Here is a 19,295-nt window from a genome sequence, read left to right as displayed (position 1 = left end):
TACATGCCACCTGAATATAAAATCTTTAGGCTTCATGTTTGTTTTTTTAGGTGCTTGTCACCAAACGCATTTTACCCGCTCCTCTGCCTCAACCAATTTGAGCCCCAACTGTTTCCGTCTGACATAAGAGGGAAAATATTTTTACACAGTAAGGATGGAAAATCAGGTCGAACTAATCAGAACGTCAAGATGAAAGGAGCCACAGCCGTCAGAGGATAATGACTCAAAAACACATTTCTACTGCAAATAAACAAGATCTGGTTGAAAACTTTAGTTATAATTTAAGCCTAACTTTCTCAGTGGAATATTGATTAATCCTGAGATTTTTTTCTCCTCTCATTAATATTTTACCCATTGAAACACATAATGTAGTGTAATGCATTAACTTCAGTGAGTTTCTTGCTGCAGTTCTGAACGAACTCATAAATGATTCTGCTGCTGTTCTGCTAATGAGACGACGCCAGGAAAATTTATAACGTGCAAAGTTCCTGTTAGCACTGAGCTTTTGGTAGATCTAACACTGATTTTATGGATTTACAAATGAATATCTTTAGAAGTGGGAAGGGAGCATTCACAGCAACGTTTGGATCAATGAGTACTAAATAAACGCGGTGCTGTTTTGAATAAAAACACTGAATGCTGTTGAATTCTGTTAATTAAAAATCAGGAAACAAAACAGAACACGAAACATTTACCATCAATAAGCAGCTTAATGTGTTAAGATTTGACTTTATGAAATTAGAAAAAGACTTGGGACTTTACTTGGACTTGAACTTTCTGACTTGGAAAATACTTGGCATCTTACAAATTTCTTCCAAACTGATTAAAGCAGAATCTTCCACATCAACGAAAAGTGTCTGATAAACTCTGTTAAATGTCTGTTACTTTGTAACATCGACCAACAAAATGTAAGCTCTTCAGATTGACTCATCTAAGGCCCCGTTTACACGACAACGATTTCGGGGGAAAACGGAAGAGTTTTGTTGCGTTTGTAGTGTGCGTTTACACGAAACCACCGAATGTTTTCTCTAACAACGGCACAGATTGAAAACGGGTTCCAGACCAGCTCATGCATAGTATGACGCAAAACATAGCTGCTTCCTACAATCCACAGAAGAAGAAGAAACTACTCACAATGCTGGTGTTACTGTTTCCCCATCAGATTCGGTTCCCTCAGCGCCTCTTCACCGCTCTGCACCGCCCAGGTGGCAAAATACACGGCTGCTTGTTCAGCGCTCTCATCTAGAGAACTACGGACCAGGACCAGCCCGGCTCCAGACGAGTTTAACAGGAGGCACCGACTTATTTTGGGGGGCAAAATGAGTCTACGTAGCTGAACATAGACAACAACACCAGCAGCCTACAGGCTACTTGTTAACAAGCTTAACGTGCTGTATTGATATTAGCTAGTCATCTTTTAGCTAACATCACCTGCATCCAACAGCTTTACTCAACTCAGTCGGTTAGTTCGGGGGAAAAACTGTGCCAAGTTATTTACGTTTTGCTGGTTTGCTGCCATGATTCTAACACACACACACACACCTGCGCAGCAGCAGCAGGTCTCCTTCGCTGCCTCACAGGTGTAAACCCAGCGCAAGCGTCTCAGCGTTCATGTTGCGTTTGAAGGCGGCTCGGAAAAACAGGTTACGACTTGTTAGCGACGGATAAAACTGTTTTAACTGCTGAAAAAGATAACAGAGGACACGGATATGGGACGTGCGGGAACTCCTATTTTATCAAATTGATATAGGAATAACAGACTATTGGCCATTCCAAGGTAAAAACAATAAACAGCTTCCAGTCCGGGCCGCTACAGACACCGTGAAAGCTCAAACAAGGTTTTTCGGCAAAGTTATCCCACTTTTTCCAACTGCATGCGCCCTAATCAGACGCACACAATGCGTGTTCTCTCACGGAAATCCACATGCCTTCAATACAACTTTTTTTTAAACACATGCGCACTTTCAAAGTTTCAAAGAACCTAGCTCCAACTAGGCGCAGCAAGAGCATTACACGTTTTCGATGTGCACCGTTACTGTGTAAACACAGATCGTAATCAGAACGTTATCGTGTAAACGATCCAACAAAAACGGAACCAACAAAAACGGAACAAAAGTGCCGTTTTTGTTGGATCGTTGTCGTGTAAACGCCCCCTAAGAGGTTCATGTGGCGCCAAGCGATAAAATTTAGTCATTTCAGCAACCACACACCGTCCGCATGGCGTTTTCCAGAAAAACATGGCGGACAAACAGGAGGTTTGGAAAGACAGACAGTTTAGTGATGTCACCACCATGATGCTATTGTTTTTTCTTCTACCCATGTTGCAGTGTTGAAGGCTTCCCATAGGTGCTCTACACTCCCACCTGGAGGTTAGCTAAATGTCGGTAAATGCTGCAAACGTTGTCAACCCGATGTTGCGTCTGTTTTCCGTGCAGAATGTAAATCCGTCAAACACTAAGGCTGCGTTCACACTGCAGCCTGAAGTGACCCAATTCCGATTTTTTGGCAATTTCGATGTTTTTTTCCGGGGCCGTTCAAACTGCCAGTAAATGCTACCTGTATGTGTTCTGCAGTCTGAACGGGCAAACGAGCTGAAAGTGTCCCGCATGCGCACTAGAGGGCGCCATAGCGTCAGCGTTCTCAGTGTTCTACCAACCGCCATAAAAAGAAGAAGAAGAAGAGCTCAGTGTTTGCGGAAGTAAACATGGAGGCTAACGGTGTAGCTTAGCTTACATATTTGAAGTTGTTGTCCAACCGGAGCAGCAAATTAACAACTTAATCCTCATATAGTCCGTCATGGTTGTTGTTTTTCTTCCCGTTTGCGCGTATCAGGACGCAGAATAATGAGATTTGTTGAGAATCAGTGACGTTCAGTTCGGATAAATGCGACCTGGACGTTATGTAGCATTTGAATCGGATACGTATCGGATATGGGTCACATTCGAAAAAGAATCCGACCTGTGCTGATCACACTGCCATGAAAAGATCAGATACAGGTCACATTACTGTAGTGGTATAGAAATGCACCTAATTCCACACAGGTGGTTGTCAGGTGAGGAGTTCCGGTTGTTAAGGTGGGCGTGGTATATAAGGAGCTGCGGCGTTCATTCGGGATGTGTCGTCTTTGCTCTTCCGCTGTGTGGCTTGCATCCTTTGGATTCTGGCAGCGGAAAGTAACAATCTCTGGCTGGCTGGTGCGTGCTACACTAAGATCCTGGTGGTAAAGCGCCACTGCGCTGCGCTCCTTCTCTTCCTCCTTCTGCGAGTGTGTGTGTGCGTGTTTGGATCGGCAGGTCCCCCCACAGTTGGACCATTGCTGCTCTGTTCTGCTCGGATCTATTCTGCTTTGCTCTGTCTGCGTTCGTTTCCCGGATCTGTCAGTCGGCGTTCGTTTTCCCGGACTTCCATCTCAGTCGTTTTTAAAGTTGGACTGCGGCGGTATTATCCGCCTCCATCGAAGCGTGTTTGGGGTGTGGCATCGGCGCACCCCTTTCACCTCCTGTTGTGGCATGACAAGCGGGCCACGCATGGTCCTGATGTTTTAACTTGCATTGGCTATTGTTAATTTCTATAACTTTACTTATTTTGTTTACGGCCCTTTTTTGTCTTTTATTTAGTTGGGCTGATATTGTTTTTTTCTAATTAGGTTTAAGATTGTTATCTTGGTTAACTGTTTTTCTTTTGTTGTTTTGCAGTTGCTGAGGTCCGGTGGCGGTGTTGGTGTGGTGACGGTGTCTTCCTCTTCTGCGTGCTGTGATTCTTGAGTTTGGGTTGTCTCACTGCGTCTGGTGTCAAAGGGTTTTTTTTCTTTGTTTGCTGTGTTTGGTGGATTCCGTCCCTATAACGCCCCCTCTGGCCGGTAACTTCAGCTACTGCACTTACTTTGATTTTCTTTGTTTTCCTTTGTGTCCCATTCTTAAAAAAGAAACTGGTTTTAAAAAGTGTTTTAAAAAGAGCTTAATAAATGGTTGTTTTATAAATTTGAAACTGTCTCAGATGTGCTAAATTCATGCATAACTGAACCTGTGTGCCTTAAACCAAAAGAAATATTCTCTGGGTGAAATTCCCAGGGTGGCGTTGTTGTGCAACCTATTAAAACTAAAAGTTCACCAAATCTGAGTTTCCGTCTAGTATCGCCACATTTTGTTAGAAAAATCAGAACTGGGTCACTTCAGGCTGCAGTGTGAACCACCCTAAGCTTTACTATGAGCTCAGTTAGAGGGGAGATATTTCATCTTGGCTCTGAAGGTTTTGACCCACGTATTTTCTTTTTCCACAAAACTAACATAAGATCAGAAAATAAATAACATGAACACAAATGTAAACATTCGATGAATCTGAAGAAAGATAAATGTATCAGAAACACTTTATAGTTGCATTTTGAGCCACATGATGAAATCCTTCCCAGATATGAAGAATAAGGTTGAAGAGAACAAAACCTACATTTCCAACACACCAAGTTGTATTGAGGGATTTTTTTTCTTTCATGGCTTGTTGTTTTCCTTATAAAAAGTTTTTTTTTTCTTGTTTGACATCAAGCAACAGTGTGAATATTCACAAACCGATCCGTATCCATGTCACACAGGAAGAGTACAGAGATGTTTGTGCGCTGCAGACTGGAGAAGCGAATGAAAGCAGCGTTTCCTGGCTGCTTTGTCGCCAGTAAAGCCTGTTGAGCCCACAGACTGAGACTGACAGATGAGGTCTCCCTCCTCTGAGCGGCCCTGTGGCTGATGAAACCAAACATTTCCTGAGCCAGAGTAATGGAGTGGAAACAGATCAGACAGATTGTGTTGTTTTGCCAACCGTGATCTATTCAACGCAGCGTTCAGCCTCAGGATGAGGTGATTTTGTTTTGAGTCTTCATTTCTTAATAATCATACAGAGTCCTTCTTATTTGTTGGTCCTGCTTTAAAATAAATCTGTTTTTTTTTTTACTACAGGAGAAAAATCTTCATGAAAGATTGAGCCTTTAATTTAGTATTTCTTGGGTTATTCTGCGTTTTTATTTTGAGCAAAGTTTGTCAGGGTGCTGATGAACCTCTGATTTTCATGCTTTCTGTTTCACTGGACTATGAATATCTCATGACACAGAGCTCTGTTAGCCACTACAAACTACAGTTTATCTTTCTGCTCCGCAAGATAAACTTGCAGAGTAAGTTTATTTAACTCAACTTTCAGTGAATATGCTTGGAAACGGCAGCTTGGAATCAGAGCTGTGGTGAACTATGATGATCGGTTATTCCCTAAAATCATCATAACTTTAATATCATTTCATTGCTTTCCTGAATTAATAAAATGCTTTCAGAGAATTATATGTTTTATTAGCTAAAACCTATAAATACTGTAAATCTCTATACCTCTTTCACATTTTGTAAGGAATTGTTGAAATAAAATGTCTCTTTTCAATCATTTATTGTGTAGAAAATCTGCTTTTAACATATGAAGTTTGTTTGATGATTTAATAGTACATACCAGAGGATGGGGGAGGCTGTGAAATGAAAGGCTGGTTGCCATGGATATGGTCATCACTGGCAAATATGAGCTAAGGGAGTTAATACAGCTGGATTCGAAACAGTTTCTGCAACAACCTCCATCCGAACGGAGATTCTCATGACTGACTGTTGGGCTGTGCTTGTTAGCGCAACGATAAAATGTCTTTACCTTCGAAGAGCCTGTTTAAAGTGAAGCTGATGAGTTGTATTATTGTAAAATGATGAGGAGCTTAGTCATACTTATGTCACCGTCTTCTTTAGGAGCTTCTACAATCTCCTTTTGTCAGGTTTTTATATATATATATATATATATATATATATATATATATATATATATATATATATATATATAGCAGGCAGCCCAGAAAGCTGCCTGTTAGGAAAAGTGATGTAATTTTCTGGCAGAGCAGTGATACAGACAGAATATAGGAGAACTCTTATTACAGTGGCCAATCGCGGGCTGGGAGCTGGGACAGCCCGTCTCTGTACCTGTTGCAGGTATCATGCAGCCTGTTGAGTCCAGGAGAGTGACAGGTGAAACCATGAGGAGCTTATCCTGTGGCTGACGACTCAGCCTGCTTAACGAGGCAGAATGAGGCGCGAACGCTGCTGCATCCTGGTGGCTCAAACACTTGGAGAAGCTATTTTTACTTTCCCACAGCAGCATTGATTCACATTTATCAGGTTGCAAGCACAGGGTTCTCAGTGTGTCATCAAATGGGGGGGGGATTAAACCCAAAATATAGATTACAACATGATATCGCAAAAGTTTAGATCCAATAGCTTATCTTCCATTTGCACGCAGAACGCTCCAGCTAAATGTTGGCTTGGTTCCGAAACACAAACAGGATTGAAAAGCACAAATCTATGAGGTTTATGATTCCTTTCACTCTGATGCACCAACGCTGCAGATTTCACTGCCTTCATGAAACCGATCCCAAACAGAAACGCAACACTTTGAAGAATACTTGGTTTTATTAGACACGTTATTTAAAACATGTGAGCAATCAGTTTTCAATGTTTTAATATAATTATCAGAAAAACATTAACATATATCCATCATGATTAGGCCTGTCATGATGCTAGGTCATAAATTGTCCTAGTAGTTATTGCAATAATATCGTTATTTTGAGACGATTTACAAATAATCTAGTAGCATCACAATGAGGGAACACATTCTGAAAGATTAATAAACTTTAAAATCTATTGAACGTTAAACACTGAAACTGGATTTTAAATATTCAAAATAAATATGTAAAACAACACTGTTAAAAGTCATGCCCTCCATAAGTTAACATGACGTTTTTTTATAAGTTACTTCCAATTAACATAATGAGTTATGTAATTTCAACTTAATTTCATGAGTTATTTGCATTTCAACTCAATAATGTGAGTCAGTTCAATGAAACATAAATTTAAATGTGTTAAGATAACTTGACAATGTGAGTTTTAAAATGGTAACCCGATCTTATAAAAACTGATCACCACTGGCAATATTAATGCGAGATCCAAATAGTGCCGGAAATTCGCTCTTTATCTGTTAAGGGACTAAATATGATGTAAGATTTAGTTAGACTTTATAAAGTTCTTTATCCCAGTTAGAATTGCAATATTAAATGAAGAGGAGGAACACCACCTGACCAGAGTAAGAACGTCGAAAGCAAAGTCGCGGATGAATACAATTTTTTCCAAGACCTTGATCCGTCCCCAAGGCATTCAAATTTGGCGGGGCATTTTTCCTAAAAGCGAATTGAGCTGGAGCCATATAAGTAAGGTAAGCTGCATTTGTCGTTTTCTAATAATGGCATCCATTTTTAAAAGTTCCATTTTAAGAGCTAAAAGTTCGTGTCTCTGTTACATGTTTAAACACAGGACATACAACCACAGCTTGCTAACTGTCGAAGGCAGGAGTTGGTTAATGCAGCTAGCTAAACGCAGTATGCTACTCGGTTGCGCTTATAGAACTTTTCTTAAGTGAAAATACAAGCAGCTACCATGATTTTTGTTTTGTACACTTCATCAGAAGCACATATGTGGCGCTTGGTCAAAGTTTTGCGTCGACGTGCTGACCGCAGTTGAGTTAGCAGCTTCGGTAAAGATTGTGCGTCAGTAATTAGTTGTGTTCCTTGTCGGTAATTAGCCGTGTCCAGTGTTTCATGTGTTCGTGCGTATGTGTGTCCCGTTTCTGGTGGCCGGTGACAAATGCAGTTCCACTGTTAAAGAGGAAACTACCTCCAGCGGCAATTACAGATTAAACTGTATTCTGAATTTGACTAATTACTTATCAAGCGAAGGTCTTTGCTCAGGTTGGGCGCGTGCCCAAGAGTATAGCAGGTCAGGGAGCTGCGGTGGCTTCCACCTATAGGTCCTGAAACATGAAGGAGGGGTTTTGAAAAATCTTTTTTAGATTTAATTGCATTTAAAAAATGACTACTAATTTTATTTTATTTGTTTAATTTTTTTAATACCATAATCTGAAATGTATGTTGTTTTTTTTGTGCAGGTGGTCCATTATTTAAAGTTTGGCAAAAACTGTGGATGAAATGGAGATGTAAGTTTTGCAATTTTGTTACCTACAATGAAAGAACAATATTGAGTCATTACAAAGACAATCATGGACGTGGAAGACGGGGACTGAGCTGCATTTATCCAAACTGTCTGACTGTTCTCAAATCCCACGTAGATTTCACAAAACATATCAAGGGACATAAAAGATCATGTCCAGTTGCTAAACTACGCTGTGAACTCTGTACATTTTCAGCACCAACCAACATCAAACAGTATTTTCTTCATTTAAAGAGACATTTGAGAACTGGAGAGACTGTCAATTGTCCATTTGCAGGGTGTTCTTTTAAGTCAAGGGTAATCTCAACTTTCACTGCCCATAAGAGTCGATATCATCATACTGCTACATTGGTTGATTTCAAACCTGATCTTGTTGTGAAGTGTCACAGTGAAGTCTTTGTAAATGATTGTGAAGAAGACTTTGATGATTTAGTGTCATCAGATTTATTGTTGCCTGAATCTGAAGGTCAACCTGTGCAAAATTCTATCCAACGACAGATAGCGTCCCTTTTACTTCGCCTACAAGCGGTCCTTCACGTGTCACAATCAGCAATTCAAGAAATTGTTGATGAATTATTTGATGTTGGTCAATGTGCTTTACAATTAACTCAGCACAAAATTGAAAATATTTTGAAAGAGCATAATTGCTCATCAGAGGAATTAACAGAATCTTTGACTGAAGCTTTACAGAGTGCAAACTCACTTACTTTACTTTCAAGAGAGGGGCCTTTAGGCACAGAATTTAAAAGACAGTCATTTTATAGACAGAACTTTACTGTCATTGAGCCTGTTGAATATGTTTTGAATAGGCAAAAAAAATCTCATACTGTTGTTTATATCCCCATTCTCAAATTACTTTCTGTAATTCTAAAGCGAGATGAGGTACTGCATGAATTAAGAGTAAACAGATCATCTGAACAATCTGGAGAGTACAAGTCATGTCTCGATGGTGACTACTTTAAAACAAATCACATTTTCTCACATGAAGATGTTAGTTTGTGCATAACTTTGTACATTGACGATTTTGAAGTTTGTAATCCCATTGGCACCTCCAGAAAAAAACACAAAGTGTGTGGTGTTTATTGGATTCTTGCCAATTTGCCAAGAAGATATAAGTCGTCACTGCCATCAATCTACCTAGCTTTATTGTGCAAGACTGAACATATTAAGACTTATGGATATAATGAGGTTTTAGAGCCACTGATAAAAGATATTCAGTGTCTAGAAACAGTTGGTGTGTTTGTAGAAAAACTTAATTGTAATGTAAAAGGGACCATCTTGCATGTTTCTGCAGACAACTTGGCAGCACACTCCCTAGCTGGATTCCAAGAGTCTTTTAATGTGGAAAAATTTTGTAGGTTTTGTTTGTGTAATCGTGAAGAAATACAGACTTGTGATGTCAGAAGTGGAAAGTTTGTTTTACGAACATCAGATTTGTATGATGAAGCTGTAAATTTATTGAACCAGAGTGAACTTGCATCTGTTGATGGTGTGAAACGGGAATGTCCACTTAACAGACTGACCGGTTTTCATGCATGCCGAGGTTTTCCACCTGATTTTTTACATGATGTGTTGGAAGGCATTGTACCCGTTGAGCTAAGTCTGTGCCTTGCAGATTTGATTTTGAAGAACTATTTCACATTGGATGAGCTCAATAACGAAATACAAGGCTTTCCTTTTAAGTTCTCTGACAAAACAAACCGGCCTCAAAAGATTCCATCAACTTTTAAGCGGAATCGTACTCTAGGTGGTAATGGACATGAAAACTGGAGTCTAGTGCGCTTCCTTCCGCTCATCATTGGTCACCGTGTTCCAGAAGGTGATCAAACATGGGAATTAGTTCTTGAGCTCAAAGACTTGGTGGAGCTATTGTCAACCACATATTTCACTTCAGACTCACTTTGTTATTTACAGGCAAAAATATCAGACCACAGACAGTTGCTGCAGACAGTTTTCCCAGAAAAAAAGTTGTGTCCCAAACATCACTTTATTGAACATTATCCATATCTTATTCAAAAGTTTGGACCTCCAACTGAGTGTTGGACTATAAGGTTTGAGGCAAAACATTCTTTCTTTAAGAAGGCTGTGCGAGATGCCAACAACTTTAAAAACATTCTGCTTACGCTTGCTACAAGACATCAACTTATGTTGGCGCATTACTTTGCAATGCCAAGACTTTTCAAGCCGGAGACTGAGACGGCAAAGGTGTCTGAAATGTGTCTCGAAGTTTTAGATGCTGCCATCAGACAAGCCATCTTGAATAGGTTCAGGAGTGTTGAAACAGTAGGACTGACCCCTCACATCTTTCTGAATGGAACCAAGTACTCAAAGGGAATGATTCTCTCTAGTGGGAGCACAAGTGAATTGCCAAACTTTGGACAAATTTTAGAAGTATGCATTGTGTTGGAGAGTAATGTTTGCTTCATTATAGAACCTTTCATAGCACACTACGTGGAGCATCTACGGAGTTACCATCTTGTGAAGAAAAACCCTGCTGAGTGTCTGTTGGTGAAACCAGAGGATCTCAACGACTACGTGCCACTGGTGTCATACTTCATTCGGGGCCGTCTTCTGGTCACTCCCAAGACTTTCTTGCTAAAATAAAACGGCTGTAAGTAATTAAACACTCAAATGAGGAATGAAAAAATCTGAAAATTTGGACTTGCGCTACAATTGAGATGTTTTGATGTCAGTAATTCAATTCAGTTTCCCTTCAGTTTTGTTTATATAGCACCAAGTTTGAACAAACTTTGTCTCAAAGCACTGTACAAAAAACTAAGGGAGACGGTATTTTTTTACTGTCAAAGTGCAACCCCCATTTAGTCAGTGGTGATTCCTTTAAATTGTTTTAAAACCTTGTCTTATTTACCCAATATTTTATCTCGTCTCTCCTCATGAATGTAGTGTCTTGTCACTGTACCAGAAGCACTTATTCTTAACGTGCAAATGTTTCAATTTTTCAGGTCTAAGTTGTCTACAATGCTGCTGCGTGTCATAGTTTCAGAAAATGAAATTAGGCGTCTTTCAATTGAAGACATCCCCTCAAGTGTTGAGAACCTGTACCAGGTGTTGCGAACCAACCTTGCTCTAAGAGGAGGATTCATTTTGCAGTATGAGGATCCTGATTTCAATAATCAATTGTGCAACCTAACGAACATCAAAGACCTTCCTGTGGACCGTGCAACTTTGAAAGTATTGTTCACAGCTGATGACTCAGATTCTACACTGGACACTGGCAGCCTTTCTTCTCCAAGTAGTGCAGTTTTTGTTCAATGGCCTGACCCCTTCCCGATTCCAAAGTTTTCACATGATGTGGAGCTGCAACTGAAAGAAGCCAATTGTAGATATGCTAAGGATGGATGTGTGACGGTGATTTCTAAAACTTTGAAGACTGATATCCTTGACACACTTGCAGACGGTATGTCAAAGATTAGTGCTTATCCTGAGAGGCAACACTATGAAAATGTGGCCAAAGCACTGGTGGAAAGGCATCCCTGTCTGCGAGACCCAGGATCAGAAAAGGGATGGTACTCATGGTTTCACAGTCTGAAATTTAAAATGGGAAACTACAGACAAAAATTAAGTTCAGCAGGATGCCCTGAAGTGGTCATAAACAAACGAAAATCTGGAAGTTCAAAAGGGGAAACTGTCAAAAGTCAAAGAAGGGGGAGGTGAACTACTGTCCTGATCCACCTGAAGGACAGAGTCCTGAAAACATGGAGGTGAAGCGCAAGATAATGGAGGCTGAAATGCAGAAGAAAGACCCAAATCATCAGCTGCTTGAGGATTTGATGGTTGCTACATTTTCTCAGCGTAGGAAAGAGATTGTAGGAGATCAACCACACATCACAGAGCTCATCTCCCGATGGCCAACTCTGTTCCATGAGAAACAGGTAATCGCACAACTGAATTAGTTCCACCAAGAGATTTAGTGATTTAACACTGAGTTAACTATGTCCTATTGAGACAAGTTTCATATTCTATCACCTCAGATTAGGGCTGAATTTAAAAGAATCGTCACCAAAGACCTTCTGGAATCTTTTCTTGACGGACTTGATGGCCTGGTTCCGAGACTGCTGGAGATCTACAAAGCAGCAACCAAATCTGGAAAGAAGCAGCCACTCAAAGACATTTTGGACTGCCTTGCAAAAGATGTAAGCAGAACTGAAGAAGGCTAGAAAAACGAGGCATAATTTGTTATTTTTGTTCAAATATATTCATCTTACTGCATGTCTCATCTCTTGTAGGACACAAATGAAAGGAGAAGGGCTGCTGCTCTGCTTGGTTTGCCACGCTACATATCTGGTGAAGATCCATCAACTATCATCAGGATGTGTGATGTAAGACTATCAAATGTTATTGCAAAAACTGTACATATTTGCCTATTTCTCACTATCATTTTTTAAAGCTTTTTGTAGCATTTGTGTTTGCAAAAACGTATTAGTCCTTTTTAAGAGACATTCCCGTTTACTACAACCATGCATAACGTCAAATTCTGATGTAATTACTTTGTGTATCCTGATTGATTTTGCTCAAAGCCAGTTGATGGAAACATGCCTGATTCACATTTTCTTTTTTAATTTCTTTTGGACATTTTAAAAATTGGATCAAAAAAATGCATTAAAATGGAAACACTGCTAGTGTTCTAAATTTTTAGAATAATTTCAGTGCTTCACCGTAGTGGTTTTTAATCTGCCACACACTGTGCTCAAGTGCATGAAAATACAAGTTCTATGGATGAAAAAAGTTTGTTAAAAAGGACTACCTGACAAAGTAAAGTGCTGAAAATACTTTGAATATGGTGTACACATAAACTGGCTTTTTTCATGTGGGGCTTATTTTCAGCGTCTAAAGCTTCTTGATTTTGGCCTCATCCACAACAGTGACCTGTTTTATTGCCATTATGCTCTATGCTTTGACAGGCTGGGAGTGTGTGTCAGGTTATTCACTGACTGAACAGAAGTGCATCATACAAACCCACAAGAGTCAAAACATGCAGATTGTTAAACCTCACAATATCATAAAAACTTGCAGTATAAAGATACCAGAGTATTTGCATTCTTTACTTGCACACAAATGTCATTAATTATTTCTTCTTTTTAAGGCCCATGCTGATTTTCTGGATGATGCCATGAAGGGGATGCAGGTTGGTCTCCTGATTGCCTGTGAAGGTGGTGAACAGTGGCCCATCCCACACGAGGTCTTCGATGTGGCAGTTGTGGTGGAGGAGACCATTGTGCTTCACAACATTAAAGATGTGACACTTGGATTTGCTACGCTTATGGGTGTCATCTACTGTGTCAATCTCAAGTATCCAGATGACATGAAGTATTCGTTTGAGTTTCTTCAGAGAGTGGTGATGAAGATCAAACCAGATCAGGCCTCGGCTCGACTACATGGTTTGAGAAACAAAATCCTGAGGTACAAACTGTAACATCTGTTATGTTTTCAGTTTTCTTTCTTACATAAGAGTTCCTGTAAGAATTTAAGTTTGTTCTATGCACTAAATGTTAATACTAATGGTTATGCACTAAAACATTTAGCATTGTGCTGAATTCGTGGCAAAACGTCTCTCTCAAGGTTGTCATGAGTTTAAAACACTGATCGTTTTGGACTGTTTTGTGAGAGATGGTAGCTAGTTGTATTGACTTTGCACTGCCACTGTTCTATGTGGTTTGAATGTTTTATTTTTTTAAATGGTCTAATTTCTATGGAGGACTGAAACTGACCAATAAAGAAATGCACCAATTTTAAATGAATATAAGAACTTAAATTATAAAAACATGAGTTGACCTTCATATTTTTCCAGCTTAGTTCCTACAAACTATATTTTTTAGCACATAATATATGTGTGTTTGTCCTTTACTTGTAGATGCATTCATGTCGCACGTGTGTGTTTCCTTCCCCCCCAAGTCTTTTTGATTTCATGTTATTTTTACATATATCTGTCTTGTGTTGTGCCTCATTTTGCAAATAAAGTGTGTTGTCTTTCTTGGGTCAGCTCCTACACTATTAGTCAACAGATGGGAAGGAGCAGAATCCATGTGCAGATCTGTTGACCAATAGTTGAACTTACCCAAGAAGGCTAGCCCCCCTTAAGATGGCCCCCACAACCAGCTGACATTAGAAAAATGTCACTGCCCACCTTATTTGCATAATAAAGCAGAAACGCATAAGGTAAAGTAAAAATATGACATTTAAAAGCAACACCTGGAAAAGTTATTTGGGGGAAAAAATTATAAAAAATATTTAAAAATCATAAATGAATCTACAAGTAAAGGGGAAAAACATTTTTAAAACAATAAACTAAATTGTGCTAAACTCCATAATTTGTTGGAACTAAGGTGGAAAAATTAATATAGACATCATAGATGGTCAATTAAATTTCTAAAATATTATGTAAAGATCTTAATTGGTGCATTTACTTAAGATGTATCTTAAAAAAATTGTCAAAATTTATTTCTGCTTTTGTCTGTTTCGGTCCTCCAATAAATGTCACCACTTCTGCTTGGACAGATGTTTTCTTTTACACTTGATTTAAGTCTTGTCTCATTTGTATTTGATGGAGAAAGATAAAAAAATAAATGTTTGATATTTGAAATGGAAGCATATTCGGTGTAATTATTTTAGGAAACTGGTGAACTTGGTATTATTAGTGGAGAAAGTGAACAATATTTGGAAATGTTAGTAATTATTTTAGGAAACTGGTGAACTTGGTATTATTAGTGGAGAAAGTGAACAATATTTGGAAATGTTAGTTTACTTAAATTGCAATTTTAAGTTCAATTGCTGCCTTAAAATCTTGAGTTAACTTAACTCAAAAAGGGAATTGGTATGAATAAAGTTAGTCAGATTAACTTCAAAATGAGAGTTTAAAGTATATATAATTGTTTGTTACTTTAACAAAAGAAAACAAGTTTTTATGAATGGATAATGTAACCTTGCAAGTTGTTTAAACTCGGAGTATGAAGTTCATACAACAAATAGTCATTACTTAGACAAGTGGTATAACTTAATTATTTGAGTTCAAATAGAACATGGTTGTAATTTTACTTGACAAGAGTACTCAAGTTTTTGAGAATGAATAATGTTCTATAGTTAGTCATTTCAACTTAATGTATCACATTTAAACAATAACTTATCATCAATTGGGCTACTTTTCTAGCTTGGCATCCTAAGTTGGAAAAGTACATTATTTTAAGTTGCGTTAACTTGTGTTTTTAAGGCAGCAATTGAACTCGAGTTTTTAAGTTTAACCACCCTAATTATTTTTACAGTGAACAGAAAGAACAAATCAAATGAATTATGAAGCCTGTGAACACAAAACTGTCCTTTAAAAGAGGGAGGCTAGTTGAGACCAAAGCACCAAACTGAAGAGTTTTATCATCCAGATTTTGGTAGAAAAAAAGAGAAAAATTATAAATTATTAGATTATTTAAATAACCACCAATATTTGATTTCTAGCTACAATATAGTTTAACTTTTTTACTAAAAAAATAAAGCTATTCAGAGCAGTAAATAAAGCCAAAACTGTATAAAGTATGTTTGAAATAATCATGTTTTTATCTGTGTTGTATAGTTTAGCTTCACCTGATTCACAAACATTAAACAAATTCTGTCATTGTATTTTGGGCAATAAAATGTTAATTTCATTATCTAAAAAAACATTGAATTTTTGCAACTTTTAATGTATTTCTAATACACTATAAAACAGTTTGAGTGGTTTAATGAAAAATCTGGAGAAAATCCCATTTTTTAAAATCTGATTAATCGATTTGTGGTCAGAATAACTGATTACTGAAACAGTCATTAGTTGCAGACTTCCTTTTAACCGTGCTTTCTCCTTTTTTCAGGCGTACATTTCACATACGGTGCACATGGTGACTAAGCCTTACTTAACTGTTTCTCTGGACCGGAAAGGCTGGAAAGAAGCCTCTCTGTACGTGTGAGTTCTGACTCCTGGGACCGTTAATAGACCGGCGCCGGAGGACCTCAGGGTCCGCAGGGGTTTGGAAGTTAATAGCAGCTCTGCAAGATGGGATAGTGCAAGACTATTAAGACATTTAAACCCACAAACAGAACTTTAAAATCAATCCTGGGACTGGTGGCGAGCCAATGCAGCCATTTTAAAAGGGGTGTAAAGTGAGCCCACTTCCTGTTGGTTAACACACGAGCTTTGCAGCAGCTGCAGGCTGGCAGGCCAGAGAGCAGAGCTATTAATGCAGTATAAATGATTAAAAACAAAAACATGCATCAAAACGTCAGCGTTGGCCAGAGAGAGGAGAGGGGTCACTCTGGTGGTTACATGTTTATTAAAAGTGAGCTCAGAGTCAAACAGAACCCCAGGCTATCGATTTGTTTGGGAAGATTACAAAACAACATTTGTAATATTTTCTCTCATCCTCAAGTCCAATTATTAAAAAACGGTCAGTATTACATAAAATCCACATTTTGAGCTTTACATCATGTTATAATGTTATTGCCTCATTAAAAACCATAACTGGAGTTTTGCTTTGATTCTTTCATGTTTGAGAAATCCTTTAATCTCCATGGCAACCATTCAGCTGTGCAAACGCCTGGGTGGACCTAGCTCCGCCTTCAAGAACGAAGCTCCTCCTCTGAGCTGCAGATTACAAGCTTCTGCTTTACATAGTACCTCTCCACACTGAGCTCCTTCAGACTAGCCAGCAGCAATTAGCAAACACCTGGTGCACATCTGCTGAGCTCATTATAGGAGCTACTTCTCCGTGCAACGCTGGTAAAAACATCGTCACGTAGAGGAGCCATGTTGTGATGGGAGTTTCAGAAAAAGCAGGAGTTTTTAAAGAGACAGGCCCAGTTTCAAGGCATTAAATAATAAAAGTCAATTTCTTTTAAGTCATATCTGATTACACAAAAGTTTGACCCTGGTTGAACTGGAGAAACGTCTCTGCCATCCACGTCTTCATATCTGAATTGCAATTAAAAAAAAACCACATCAAGGAGCCGTGAGTCATCATGAGACATGGAGACGTAAACATGTACGTTTAAACAATGCATATATATATAATATAATATTATTATTACCAAAGGTTCATGTCCAAACTGCCAAAGAAGAGAACAGCCGAGCACTGAAGCCTGACTTGAAAGATCTGGGTAATTGGTGTCTAAACAACATACACACACACACACACACACACGCACACACACGCACACACACACACACACACACACGCACACACACACACACACACACACACACACACACACACACACACACACACACACACACACACACATATATATAAATAACCATGCTGTATTTCATTGCTGCAGCTCCGACAATTTCTGAGAAGCTCAAATCACGAGAAAGGGGAATAATATGTCGTCTTAATATCATATATCAAAAAACCCCAAACCTAAAACTGAGTCTTTAAGAATTAATGTTCCTTTTTCTCATTTTCTCTCTCACATCAATTTAAATTCCAGCTCTGGGTTTCGGTCTGCAGGTGTCACTGAAAGTCATTAGTTCCCGATGCAATTAGTGTGTTTAATTCACCCGTAAAGAGACGCAACATCCATCTGCGACAGGAGGAATAAAGATTAATCCAAACTTTGACTCTGCCTGCAAGTAAGAGCCTAATTATGTTCTGCATATGGCTACGATGCATGTGACTCGGTTTGCTTTAAGTAAAGTCTGAAAGATGTATAACTGAACATTAGGCTCTGCAGTGACGGATCTTTTCACTTGTTTTGAACTTTGTCCACGTCTTTGTTTGGAAAAAAAATGAAAAGATTAACACAATCCATCTAATAAACACAGACTGATGTTTATGGAAGGATATATATTTTGTTACTGATGTGACTCTGCTCCACAGAATGAAAACCTTAACAAAGCCATTAACAAATTAAATTAGTTCTGCACTGGACTGATATAACATGTTCATTTAGTGATGGAAGAAAGGCCCCATTAAGGAGGAACATCTCAAGAGACCCTAATTACCTCAAATGACAAGTACATGAACACAGAACCAACAGAACCTCTCTGCATCTCTGCTTTTAGAAACAACAACGCTTGTGCCTTCTCCTCCTCCTCCTCCTCTCTTGTTGCAGCAATCATTTCTCCTGTCTGTTCTCTAAATGATTCATGTAAGACCCATAAATCCCTCTCCCTCCTCCTGTCCAACTTTTGGCTAAAGCTAACCTTTACCGCCACCTATGTCCAACGCAGGAAAACACCAGGACGCACTTCAGGCTCCTCTATGAGATTTCTGCTCACAACAACTTGTGACTGTTTTGGTGTCAGAGGACAACTTAGCTGTGAAACGGCATTAATAGCGACGCTTGAATATTTTAAACAGAGCTGCGGTTCATTTTACTGTGCCCTGAAGAAAAGCAGTGAGATAATAACTTTCTTTCAAAAAGCTAATAAAAGCAAAGGCAGCAAATCATATTAAAAAATGCTCTGGGTCTTTAATACTTAAATAATGTCCATCCATCCGTCCGTCCAAACCAATCAAATTGCTTAGTGAAAACTACTCCATCCATCCATCCATTTTCTCGACACCCTTGTCCCTCAGTGGGGTCAGGAGGTGCTGGTTCCTCTCCAGCTGACGTTTCGGGCGAGAGGCGGGGTCACCTGGACAGGTCACCAGTCTGTCACAGGGCAACACAGAGACACACAGGACACACAACCATGCACACACACACTCACACCTAGGGGCAATTTGGAGAGGCCAATTAACCTGACAGTCATGTTTTTGGACTGTGGGAGGAAACCGGAGTACCTGGAGAAAACCCACCATGCACAGGGAGAACATGGAGACTCCATGCAGAAAGACCGGGGTAAGGAATCGAACCCAGAACCTTCGTGCTGCAAGGCAACAGCTCTACCCACTGCACCACTGTGCAGCCTTGAAAACTACTCAATTTAAAAAAATAAACATAAACTTTGGTTGAAAGTAAACCCGTAAAGTCAGAGTGAAACACACTGATTTCTGGTTTGTTCAAATGAAAGTTTGCGGTTATAAACTGTAACGTTTCCTTTAGAGAGAAGAGCCGACCAGTTCACAAAGATGCCGTTCAAACAACCCCGACCTTGCCGGATGTCTTCAATGGAAGATTTTCAGATTGATGAAAAGTATTTCACGTTTTAAAGAAACCACCTTTTAAAAGCTTAGCCATTAACTGAACTGCAAGAAATCTTTTGTTTCTCTACTGTCTTTTCTCATATTTTTCCTCCTTGACATTTTGACA

At 39.1% G+C, this 19,295-nt stretch overlaps 1 protein-coding gene and 1 long non-coding RNA gene across 5 annotated transcripts; both read left to right on the top strand.

The window, feature by feature from the left end:
- The first annotated feature begins 2,866 nt into the window (after positions 1 to 2,866).
- LOC145552305 (uncharacterized) lies at positions 2,867 to 3,987 on the top strand. The gene is made up of 2 exons (XR_014088303.1): positions 2,867 to 3,293; positions 3,696 to 3,987. It is a non-coding gene; the product is annotated as an uncharacterized LOC145552305 (long non-coding RNA).
- A 2,777-nt stretch (positions 3,988 to 6,764) lies between these two features.
- Positions 6,765 to 14,661, top strand: LOC103461900 (uncharacterized). 4 transcript variants are annotated; one of them, XM_017310141.2, is made up of 7 exons: positions 6,765 to 7,269; positions 7,999 to 8,046; positions 10,504 to 10,671; positions 11,024 to 11,953; positions 12,053 to 12,214; positions 12,308 to 12,400; positions 13,165 to 14,661. In XM_017310141.2, exons 4-7 carry the CDS (start codon positions 11,777 to 11,779, stop codon positions 13,492 to 13,494), a joined length of 762 nt encoding a protein of 253 aa, XP_017165630.2. In that variant the 5' UTR covers positions 6,765 to 7,269; positions 7,999 to 8,046; positions 10,504 to 10,671; positions 11,024 to 11,776; the 3' UTR covers positions 13,495 to 14,661. The 4 variants fall into 4 exon arrangements, with proteins under 4 accessions (XP_017165630.2, XP_081465450.1, XP_081465449.1 ...); XM_081609324.1 differs by having other exon boundaries at positions 10,492 to 10,671; XM_081609323.1 differs by having other exon boundaries at positions 6,765 to 8,046.
- Positions 14,662 to 19,295: the final 4,634 nt, after the last annotated feature.

Source organism: Poecilia reticulata, chromosome 7 (assembly GCF_904066995.2).
Source record: "Poecilia reticulata chromosome 7, P_reticulata-male-v2, whole genome shotgun sequence".
Taxonomy (NCBI): domain Eukaryota; kingdom Metazoa; phylum Chordata; class Actinopteri; order Cyprinodontiformes; family Poeciliidae; genus Poecilia; species Poecilia reticulata.
This window is presented reverse-complemented; position numbering and strand designations above follow the sequence as displayed.